Source organism: Aspergillus sydowii, assembly GCF_001890705.1.
Source record: "Aspergillus sydowii CBS 593.65 unplaced genomic scaffold ASPSYscaffold_1, whole genome shotgun sequence".
NCBI classification, from domain to species: Eukaryota; Fungi; Ascomycota; class Eurotiomycetes; order Eurotiales; family Aspergillaceae; genus Aspergillus; species Aspergillus sydowii.
Window position 1 is genome coordinate 3,585,768 of NW_024467859.1, and position 10,661 is coordinate 3,596,428.

A 10,661-nucleotide genomic window follows, 5' to 3' on the forward strand; every position below is an offset into this window, starting at 1 on the left:
AGCACGCTATGCCACTTTTGGGGAACTCGGGGGAATAATGCTCCGCCCTGCAGACACCTTAGGCGCCAACCGCTATCGATATGACTAAACTTTATCTCCGCCCAATTATTAACCCCTCCGAAGAAAAAAAAGTTGCCCCGCCACTGCCCAGGCGTGGAAAGCGCAGGAAGATTCCGTTTTAGTACAACTTTTTCCTTATTTATTTCCGTTACCCAGACCCAAGAGGATTGACTGAACTGGCCATATACCCCACGATATCCTCCGAATCGTAACCTCACGCTCATTCCGCTGCGAATATATACAAGTAACAATGTCAATGGATGATCAGCCCGTCGCCAAGGAGGAGGTTCCTGGATCCCAGTTCCAGAAGCCGGGAGACCTCGTTGAGAGAGATGAAGAGACTGGTGTCATGCAGGTGGAGAGTTTATGCATGAACTGCCACGAGAATGTAGGTTTTTTTAGGGAAATATCTGTTCAGGTAGAGGAAGAGTCCGACTAACATCTTATTCAGGGAACTACTAGGTTATTGCTTCTTCGAGTGCCCTTCTTCCGCGACATTATTCTGGAATCTTTCGAATGTGAACATTGTCATACGAAAGATAACTCCGTCAAGTCCGCCGGACAGATCCAAGAGAAGGGCTCAGTATATACACTCGATGTCGAGAACGAAGATGATCTCCAACGGCAGGTTATTCGAAGCGATGTTTCGATCTTTAAGGTTGAGTCATTGGGCATTGAGATGCCCAAGGGTGAAAGTCAGTTGACTACTGTGGAGGGTGTCATTCAGAAGATCCATGAATCACTCTCCGGCGAGCAGCCTCTGCGAAAGGTTCAGGCACCCGAGCTGCACGACGCACTCCAGCCGATTATCGACAAACTACAGAAGATCCTGGACCGCGAGGGTTACCCATTTACCGTTTCTCTCGATGATCCAACCGGTAACTCTTGGATTGCTCCTACGACCCAGGACACAGGGCGCAACTACAGGCGTCGTGATTATGCCCGTACACATCAACAGAACGAAGAACTCGGAATTGCCGCTGATCCTGAGGCTGTCAAGAACGAGGGAGAGGCATTTGGGAATCCAGAGGACCTGGATATTATTGACGGAAAGGTTTACAGTCTTCCCGCCGAGTGCCCCGCTTGTTCCAAGAACTGCGTTGTGAACATGCAAAAAGTTGACATCCCATACTTCAAGGAAGTATTTATTTGGAGCAATGTCTGTGATCACTGCGGTTACCGATCTAGCGATGTAAAGACCGGTGGTGAAGTTCCCGAGAAAGGAAAGCGCATCACACTTAGCGTCGAATCTATTGTGGATCTCCACCGCGATATTTTGAAGTCCGATACTTGCGCACTACTCAGCGAGGAGCTCGAAGTGACCGTCCAACCCGGCACTCTAGGTGGACGATTCACAACCGTTGAGGGACTTCTCACTGAAATCCGTGACCAGCTGAAGGGTCAGATTTACGATATTGATGACTCTACACAGAGCGGGGGTGACAGCATGGCGGAATCCGACAAGGACAAGTGGGCCCGCTTCTTCGCTCGTCTTGATTCAGCTATCAAGGGTGAAATGAAGTTTGTGATTACGCTCGAAGATCCCATGGCCAACAGTTACGTTCAGGACTTGTGCGCCCCGGAACCTGACCATCAGATGAAGACCGAGGAATATACTCGCACGGAAGAGGAAGAAGAGGAGCTTGGTCTCAAGGACATGAAGGTTGAGGGATATGAAGAGGACGAGCAGGACAAGGACAAGAAAGATGAAGTTGAAAACAAGTCATGATCCAACGATACCCACATAGACACTTTGTTGTCTCCATTTTATGATCTTTGATTCTTGATGTGTTTATGATATCTTGGCCTTTTGTGAGCATGGTGACGGTGCGTTTATATTAATTTATTTCATCCAGCATAAGGCTCGATTGCCGGTTTGTTTTCTAGAAGGGGTTTATGAAGCAGTTTGCCGGGGGCGTGAGTATTATGTTATGGGTTAGGTTAGGGTACCAAAAAGTGGTTTTTAGATGTCATTGAAGCCAAGAAGTATTTATCATTTCCAACTCGCATAAATGGATTATTTACCATATTTCCCGGCATGATTGTTGAGATTTCGAGCACATAATGCTATCTTAGTTAATAGCTTTGGCTAAGATGGTCTCGGTGACCGGGCGAGTGAAGCTGGCAGGAAGCGTTGCTCATGACGTATAGCGAGATACCAAAGTTCATGAGGCCGTTAAATAAGGCTAGATAAAGCCTAAGCTAAGTGCTGATTTTGGCTCAATGGCGAAGATATCCTGCCTCTTCAGCGGATGCGGATCTCTTTGCTTCGCTCTATAGCAACAGCACTTCGCACTGGTGTTTGTCTAGGATAATGGGGCCACGACGCGGCAGGTCGCCTGATCACAGTTTATAAGGCATCTGGTGGCCCCATTCATGTAGCGAACGGATTGGCGTGAACCGTCACCTTGTTGATCCGAAGCGCCTCATACTCTGTATCTTCACCTTCCTTAGGTTGAACAACCCTTCCCTTCTTGTCAACCTTAACATTCGCCTTTTCCAGCTTCGTCAGAATATCACCGCCCTCGTCTTGCGCCGTTAGATTCAAAACCTTCCCAAATACCGTGCTCGTTCCATCGAGGTGTGGTGCTGCAGCAAAGGTGATGAAAAATTGACTTCCGTTGATTGTAGAACCTGTGGCTCCCTGAGATCCGGGTGCAGTCTGGTTTTTGACCGGCCGGGACGCCATAGAAAGAATTCCGCGCGTATTATGCCGGAGGGCCGGGAGGTGAATTTCTTGGTTTAGTGCCGAGGGGTGGTAGATCGAGGTACCGCCTTTGGGAATGTCATCGAAGGGAAGCATCGGTTTCGTGCCCCCGCTTGATAAGTTTGCTGCTGGTCCAAGGGAAATGTCGCCGCCTTGTATCATGAAGCCGGGCATTAGACGGTGGAATGGCGTGTTGTTGTATGCGCCGGTTGCGCAGAGAGCGATAAAGTTCTGCAGAGGACTCCAGTTAGTTCGGTAATAATTTGAGATTGAGGTTCCACGGAGGATGGTAGGAAAAGGAAACTATTTCGCGACGCCCGTGACGTACTTCTGCTGTTTTGGGCACCGCTTCACAAAAAAGCTCGACTTTGAGGTCGCCCTGGGTAGTATGGAGCTGTGATACAAAAATTGAGTAAGCTTTTGAACGGCTAGATAACATCCATTTATTCTGTGAAGTACTCACTGTGACAGACATTATTGTTCATGTCTGATTGCAACACCTCCGAGAATGGTTAAGCTGGGTCCAGATATCACCGACGCGGATGCGGAAAGAAGCATCTCGGAAAAGCGCGAGTCACATGACACTCGAGGTGATTGGAACTGGAACATGCTTGAGTCCGACAATCACTTCAAACATTTCTGCTTGTCTATGTGGTTATACTATTTGAGGCATATTTGCAGGCCAAAGCTCTGTTAACAGGTCATTGTTATCCATCGCGTCCCTTAGCGTCGAAGAGTATCCATCGCCTTGTTTCTGCTCCCGGGTCGTCCATCAACAATCACTACCTTTGAACGAACAATATCCCCAAAGTTGAACAAGATGAACAATAGACCTGTTGAACAGGCATTGGCTACCCTGCTGCCAACTCATGCACAAGATATGCCGCAAGAACTGCGAAGCCTCGCCTTGTCTTTTGTTGCGCAGTCTCGGAGTTCCTCTTCAAGTCTCAAGCCCGACGAGGAGATCGCGCGTCCATTTGCGTGCGCCGAATTAGCTTGCAAAAGGTCCGTACTAGCTCTTCGTATTACATTGATTTGAGACACGTAGTTAACAAGTCTGCGCGCCATTTAGGCTCACACGCACGCTCAAACTTCCCCCATTACTCGGCCAACCGCCTTGCCCTCCACGGGTTTATAAAAAGCTCTACTCCTTCCTTGAACGGACATTGAGCATATCGAGCCCAAAACGCACGGAGAGTATGTCGGCACCCGGTACGCCGTCACGCCCAGGATCCGCACCATCGACACCGACGAAACAATCAAGGGTTGTGCGGACTCCTTCGAAGGTTTCGGCGACACCGCGAGGTTTAGAGAATACTCCGAGCAAGCCTACACCTCTGAAAAGAACGTACACAAATAACGATGAATCACGCACACCACAGCGGACGAATAAGACCCACGGCAATAACCACTTGACCTCTACGAAAATCCCCGATGCACCAGCTTGGGTCATGTCGTCTATTCGAATGGTGTGTAAGACACTATCAACCCCAGCACCACGGATGAGCACATGGTCTAGGCCACCTATTTCAAGAACGCTTCCACCTCATATTTTTGCAGGTGTATCCTCAATCCTACACTTGATTGACTCCGAAGATGAGCTCGACGAGGAAGCAACCGAGTTCTTGGAACCTGTTGTATCGGCCAAAAATAGAGAAAAAGACGAGGATTTCAAAGAGCTTATAAACGCTCTTGTCGTATCTGTTTACTTCCTCGTTCTTGCACGGCGACGCCAGCCAGGCGAATCCTCCGCAGACGACTCACAAGGTGAATCTAGAAAAATGGACAAGAAGACCTTCTCCGAGATGCGCCAGGCCGCTCTTGTAAGCCTCGGCTTTCCCTCTACAGAACGCCGACATCGCGAAGATGTCGACCAATGGATTGCACTGGTCATGGAACAAAACTGGGCTCATGGGAAGGAGTGGTTTGAGAACATCCCGCAAGCCGGGGAGTTAGACGGCGACGACGAATTTCTCTCTGATGATGGCAGGCACTACGGCGAGGAGGGTAGCGGAAACCGGAGCACTAAGCAGCTGAAGACTATTCCTGGTGACCGTGGCTTGTTCTCGTCAGCAGGCTCGAGAGGCGGACTCCTTCCGGGCTTGGGGACGATGATGCAGGACCGCGTGGACTGGCTAAGTCCAGAACGCTGTGAAGACTACGCTGAGTGGAGGGCGGATTTTATGGCTCGTGTCGAGCATGCAGAAGCGACTGCTTAAGAAATTGGGTTTTCCTCACAGCGGAACGTGAGCTTAGAGCAAGAAATAGAATAATATGATACCCCAGCCTTGTGGCCCCTCGTTTGTCTATTGTATTGTCATATCTATCTCAGTATAATTAAAACTTAAAGAATACAATCTCTGCTTCCAGCGCCGAGTCAAAGCATGAGGTCTATAGGGTCCGAAAGCCCTGGACATCAGCATCAAAAGGGGTATAATGAGTAAAAAACAAAAGCATAACAGCAACCACAGCTTAATACCAGATACTCCGTGTGCGGTGGTGGGGAATCGTTTCCTGTCCGTCTTTTTCTAGTTCTTTTATTGTGTCGTAAAGGAAGAAATCTATGAGAATGGCGTTTATACCGACGCCAGTACCTGGACGGGCCATGCTCGCACTGCTGTGCCTCGAATGTCGACGAAACTGGCCGCTTGGCTGACCCTGGGAATCTATGGTGTGGCCATCATCGATTTGGGACGGTTCCCTAGAATGTCCGTTGGACTTCGAAATTCCGTTGGAATCTGAGTGACCGTTTGCCGGCGGCTGGCCGTTCGTTTTCGCCGTCTTGACTTCAGGGTGTTTCAGCTCGATTTCGCGCTTGATGAGTTCAACGCACCAAATACTGGTGGCGCGGAGTTCGATTTCGAAGTTTGATCCGCTGGGAATTTCCTCGTGTTTGCGAATACGGGTTTCTAATGGTGGAGAGTACTTGAGGCAGCCGAGGTAGTGGAGCATTTGAGGAATGCGATAGTCTAGAAGTTTATGAGCCGTTGAAAAATGCGTAAACAACTTCACAGGAGCTTACCAGCGAACATCGTGATCTTGTCAATGTCGTGAAACTCCCCGTAACTTTGTCCGTCGAAGCACGCCCATAGATCCGCAACCAGTATTTGAGCACGTTTATAGAGTCGCACTCTGCGTCCTTGGAAAATGGCCTCGTCCCGGAAGCACGAGAAACTCTCTGCGAGGAGATTTACTAGAGCAGCTGCCGAATGATTGGCACTGTATATGCAATTGGTGAAACTGCCGTCGAAATCCTGTATACGATAATCCGTTAGTACAAGTCATGTCAAGCGCGCGCGTGTTCACATACATTGCATAGTACCCGGCCAGCTTCCCGCAAGCACTCGAAGCGTTCCTGAAGGAGAGGCATCTCTTCATCTGTTGCGGAGCGGAAAACATGACGGAGCAATTCTTCCGTGCACTCCTCCTCATTCGCCCAAAACTCCGGGTTTGTAATTTCAATGTCTTCATCCAGAGCCCTCTGCAGCGCAGCAACCAAGCTCCAGTATCCGGTCCACTTCTTTCCCCGGTATTCAATCGCAAATCGATTCTCAGCCGTTTCGGCTGACCAGAAGCTGAAATTCAGCAAGTCCATGGTGAAGATAAAATCCACGGTATTCTCATCTTTCGACTTGGGGTGCAGTTCGTGCTCCGACCAGCTGCTAGTGGAATATTCCTTCTTCTGCATCTGGCGCCATATAGTGTCCGCGGCCTCCTTAGTTTTGCTAGGATCTAGGGCGACGTCGATAGCGTTATCGAAAACATATTGCGAATTCTCAAGCACCTTCGTTTCTGCGGCTCCGGGGTTCGCGGCGCCTCCTCCTAGGCCGAGCGACTTGCGAAGAAGTGCGATCAACTCCTGGTCCACCTCGTCGTCTGACATGGTCGTTAATGATATTGCGGCGTCTCTACCCTTTGCGAATTAGACGGAGTACGCAGAGAATGTGAGAATGTGAAAAAGGATTAAAAAGTTGTTGTGGGATTTAAAAAAAGGGGAGCTACCGAAATCAGTTGAAGGTGAGAGATTAAGTAATGTCCACGTTGTCTGAGAACAATCTTTTGTCTATCAATGAATGAGCCAAAGATGGACCGGGGTGATCATTCAGATTTCAGAGGGGCTCCGCTGGTGTGCAGCCCAAGAGCTTTCTGACAGCTGCCACACCTGGTAAAGACCAATAAATACTCGATTGAGGACACGTCCATATACTTCGAAGCTGGGGAACTGCTGTTTTTGCTCAAAATCTAGCTATGCTTTTTCGTACGCTCTTCCTTTTTTCTTTTTTTTTTAATTCTGTGTAACAGCTTGATAGTAAATTCCACACTAGTTATGCACAGTTTACATAATCAATGTAAGGTTCCCATACTTGCCCAGATTAGGAACCGGCGCTATAAGAGCCTCAGGCAACATTAGGCACCAGTTGTCAGCAAAGACATTGCGATTAGTGTGAACGAGCAGCAATTATGATTTAAATATTGAAAAGATGGTCAGAGCGTCTCAGTGAGATGTCTTAAAGTTGTCGATCTGGTTTCCGCCTTCACCTTGTGTTTCAACAGATAGAAACACTGCGATTGGAGGGCTCTTAGTTCTGGCCAATTGCATTTCCCTGGTGTATTAAAAGGCATTCCTATCGAGACCTTCTCACCCGCTGGATACAATTAAATGTGTAACCTCGTAGTGGGTAGTGTTTGCAAGTAAACGCATGTGCCCAAGCAAATGGATGTGTTCAGCGTTCTGTACTTCGATGACGGTGCGGGACGGAACAATTCGACCGGGTTCGCAGTCTATATCGAGAGCAGCGATCGATCGCATCATGGATATTGCATCGCAGACTTGATCTAGCATTTAATTTCGTCCAAGCGCGTTGCGCATTGAAGCAGTGGGTTTGACGCTGAGAACGAGGTCCTGACCCTCTTGGTCACGGTCAGAAAGATAACCGAGGGGTCGTTTGAAGCTGTCGGTTCGTCATCTTTCATCTACTTCCGGAGCCCCAGCGGCAGCCTTTCTTCTCTCTCACTCTTCCCACTCCCTTGTCCTCAGCCGCACCCTGTCCTTATCTCCTTCGTTTCATTATTGTCAATTCATTCTTTAAGCCTCAAGTTGTCCACCTTGAGATGTCGTATCTCCAAACCTGCTGTCATTTCTCCGCACACTAATTATCGCGCCACGATGACCCGCGATACTTACCTTAAGCGCTCTCTGGGCACCCAAGCCAACCGCATCAAAGAGGTACGCATGCTCTCCACACTCGATTCATGGGCTTGGATTTGGTTTCCCTGGTTTATATTGATCTGCGATTGTGTCGCTAACGTCTTGGGTCTTTCTCATTATCTAGTCACGAGTCCTCCTCGTGGGAGCTGGTGGAATTGGCTGCGAGCTCCTCAAGAACCTCCTCCTCACCGGGTTCGGCGAAGTCCATCTCATCGACCTCGACACAATAGACCTGAGCAACCTAAATCGCCAGTTTCTCTTCCGACATGAACACATCAAGAGATCAAAAGCATTAGTACGTTGCTGTGCCCGAGCTTGTGTGTCGTCATCCGTCCCTCTGCCGAACCGTCGCGCATTCCCGTATTCCCGTCGCTTTATCTCCCCGAAGTAATTCTGACAGAGTTGGGCTACGTATTAGGTCGCTAGAGAAGTTGCACAGACTTTCCAGCCCAGCGCAAATATTGTCGCACACCATGCGAATATCAAGGACAGCCAATTCAATGTCGATTGGTTTGCGACCTTCGATGTTGTTTTCAACGCCCTTGACAATCTTGACGCTCGTCGTCATGTTAACAAAATGTGTTTAGCTGCCGATGTACCTCTGGTTGAAAGTGGAACTACTGGTTTCAATGGCCAGGTGCAGGTGATCAAGAAGGTTGGCATTATAATCCTCCTATCCGAACAACGCCGCTGACCCCAGCAGGGTAAAACGGAGTGTTACGACTGCAACTCCAAAGAAGTTCCCAAGTCTTTTCCTGTGTGTACCATTCGAAGCACACCGAGCCAACCCATACATTGCATCGTCTGGGCAAAAAGCTATCTCTTACCGTATGTTTTGCTACATCAGCCTTTAGGCATTTTGCATGCAGCTAATATTTTTCAAAGCGAACTTTTCGGGACAAGCGAAGCCGATGCAGAGGAGTTTGACTATTCAGCCGATGCGGATAATGGTTCGTTAGATCCTATTGCTCTTCCTATCAAACGACAATCTAACTTTACCGACAGCTGAAGAGATCGAAAACCTGCAGAAGGAGGCCAGGGCTCTCAAGGAAATTCGCCAATCAATGGGAACCCCTGAATTTACAGAAAAAGTTTTCGAGAAGGTTTTCAAGGAAGATATTGACCGTTTACGGGGAATGGAAGATATGTGGAAGACACGAAAGGCTCCTGAGCCGCTGGACTTCGCTCAGTTGAACGAGGCACTGTCTACCGCTGAACCTGGAATATCTTCCATTGACCAAAGGGTCTGGACATTGTCTGAAAACATGATCGTTTTCAAAGACAGGTTAGAGATTCCATTGTAACATGTGTTGTTACCAATAATTATGCTGACCTGCTGCGTAGTTTGGACCGATTAAGCATACGGCTGAAGAAGCTGCAAGAATCGGCCGCAGACAGTTCTCAAGCAATTTTGACTTTCGACAAGGACGACGTTGATACCTTGGACTTCGTGACTGCAGGTGCGAATTTGCGTGCAAAAATCTTTGAAATTGAGATGAAGTCGAAGTTTGACACAAAACGTGCGTCCAATTACTCTGAATTTCCAAGATGATCTATTAACCTCAATTCCTTTCTAGAGATGGCGGGTAATATCATCCCTGCGATCGCGACCACAAACGCAATGACGGCCGGCCTCTGTGTCCTAATGTCGCTGAAGGTTCTGAAAGATGACTACGAAAATGCAAAGATGGTGAGATAATTTATTTTCTTTCTGCTTAGATCATTTGCATTAACCAGTCTTTCGTTCCTCGAGACAGGTTTTCCTTGAGCGTTCAGGAGCACGCGCAATAAACTCCGAGAAACCGAACCCTCCGAATCCAAATTGCCCTGTCTGCTCCGTTACCAATGCCAAAGTCAAAATAGATCTAAAACGCGCCACCCTCAATGAGTTGGTAGAAAATGTACTTCGCCAACAGCTTGGGTACAGGGAAGAATTCTCAGTCAGCACTGACCAGGGAACTATTTACGACCCAGACCTGGACGATAACTTGCCAAAAAAGTTGTCAGAGCTAGGTATCTCGGAATCAAGTTTCATTACAGTTGTCGATGAAGAAGATGAACAACCGCGGGTCAACCTCCAGTTGGTCGTAGTTGCACCTGCAGAATCAACATCGCAGGAGCAGCCAATTATACTCGACAAAGTACCTGAAATCCCGCGCAAACCAAAGGCACCCACTCCTACTCCAGAAAGTGACCATGTCAATGGCACCGCAAACCTGGGCAAGCGAAAGCGCGACGCTGAAGAAGCTGGGTTGGATAACGGAGACCCTCCTACCAAGCGCGTGGCAAATGTAACCATCTCGGATGGGGCTGATAAAACGCACCCTATCGACTTAATGGAGGATGAAGGGGGCGCTATCCTCATCGATGACTGACCTCAACGACCGCTTACAATGCGATAATCTACGGTTGATTGGTATGTGAGATCGTTTCGGCCCTAAGGCGGCACATTAGAATCAGGCTATCTTGGCTATTTTGTCGCATTCCCATCATGTAACATACATTATTCAACTTTTACGACTACGAGCAATTTCGCTGAAAATAGATTATACGGCCAGATTCATGAAATTGACATTTCCATAATATATGTTTTATGAACAGTAAGCCTTGTGCTACAAGTGCACCACGAGAACGTAAGATTAGTTCCTCATACAATCCAGACTTCACACTATATAATACACTGTA

At 48.2% G+C, this 10,661-nt stretch overlaps 5 protein-coding genes across 5 annotated transcripts; 3 read left to right on the top strand and 2 right to left on the bottom strand.

The window, feature by feature from the left end:
• Positions 1-310: 310 nt before the first annotated feature.
• Positions 311-1,789, top strand: zpr1 (zinc finger-containing protein ZPR1; the record flags this gene model as incomplete). Its single annotated transcript, XM_040841161.1, has 2 exons — positions 311-448; positions 512-1,789. 2 exons carry the CDS (start codon positions 311-313, stop codon positions 1,787-1,789), a joined length of 1,416 nt encoding a protein of 471 aa, XP_040708428.1.
• Positions 1,790-2,121: 332 nt separating this feature from the next.
• On the bottom strand, positions 2,122-3,414 carry cyp5 (putative peptidyl-prolyl cis-trans isomerase). The gene is made up of 3 exons (XM_040845113.1): positions 3,231-3,414; positions 3,096-3,161; positions 2,122-2,998 (listed from the first exon to the last, which is right to left on the bottom strand). The coding sequence occupies exons 1-3, from the start codon at positions 3,240-3,242 to the stop codon at positions 2,435-2,437; spliced, it is 642 nt and encodes a 213-aa protein (XP_040708429.1). The 5' UTR covers positions 3,243-3,414; the 3' UTR covers positions 2,122-2,434.
• Positions 3,415-3,587: 173 nt separating this feature from the next.
• Positions 3,588-4,986, top strand: ASPSYDRAFT_193180 (uncharacterized protein; the record flags this gene model as incomplete). Its single annotated transcript, XM_040843669.1, has 2 exons — positions 3,588-3,772; positions 3,840-4,986. 2 exons carry the CDS (start codon positions 3,588-3,590, stop codon positions 4,984-4,986), a joined length of 1,332 nt encoding a protein of 443 aa, XP_040708430.1.
• A 253-nt stretch (positions 4,987-5,239) lies between these two features.
• Positions 5,240-6,650, bottom strand: ASPSYDRAFT_141246 (queuosine 5'-phosphate N-glycosylase/hydrolase; the record flags this gene model as incomplete). Its single annotated transcript, XM_040841126.1, has 4 exons — positions 5,240-5,390; positions 5,463-5,736; positions 5,790-6,021; positions 6,078-6,650. The coding sequence occupies 4 exons, from the start codon at positions 6,648-6,650 to the stop codon at positions 5,240-5,242; spliced, it is 1,230 nt and encodes a 409-aa protein (XP_040708431.1).
• Positions 6,651-7,560: 910 nt separating this feature from the next.
• Positions 7,561-10,630, top strand: ASPSYDRAFT_39352 (E1 ubiquitin-activating protein ubaB). Its single transcript, XM_040845879.1, has 9 exons — positions 7,561-7,994; positions 8,101-8,271; positions 8,395-8,631; positions 8,680-8,804; positions 8,862-8,926; positions 8,982-9,261; positions 9,321-9,496; positions 9,554-9,666; positions 9,734-10,630. The coding sequence occupies exons 1-9, from the start codon at positions 7,935-7,937 to the stop codon at positions 10,349-10,351; spliced, it is 1,845 nt and encodes a 614-aa protein (XP_040708432.1). The 5' UTR covers positions 7,561-7,934; the 3' UTR covers positions 10,352-10,630.
• Positions 10,631-10,661: the final 31 nt, after the last annotated feature.

What these genes read in the sequence shown, in the direction of transcription:
- cyp5 (XM_040845113.1), bottom strand. An exon ending in CGGTGCCCAAAACAGCAGAA is followed by an intron (nt 2,999 to 3,095) that starts GTACGTCACGGG and finishes AGTCCTCTGCAG; the next exon opens with AACTTTATCGCTCTCTGCGC.
- ASPSYDRAFT_39352 (XM_040845879.1), top strand. Translation starts at nt 7,935, where the DNA reads ATGACCCGCGATACTTACCTTAAGCGCTCTCTGGGCACCCAAGCCAAC. An exon ending in TTCAGCCGATGCGGATAATG is followed by an intron (nt 8,927 to 8,981) that starts GTTCGTTAGATC and finishes CTTTACCGACAG; the next exon opens with CTGAAGAGATCGAAAACCTG. An exon ending in ACTACGAAAATGCAAAGATG is followed by an intron (nt 9,667 to 9,733) that starts GTGAGATAATTT and finishes TCCTCGAGACAG; the next exon opens with GTTTTCCTTGAGCGTTCAGG.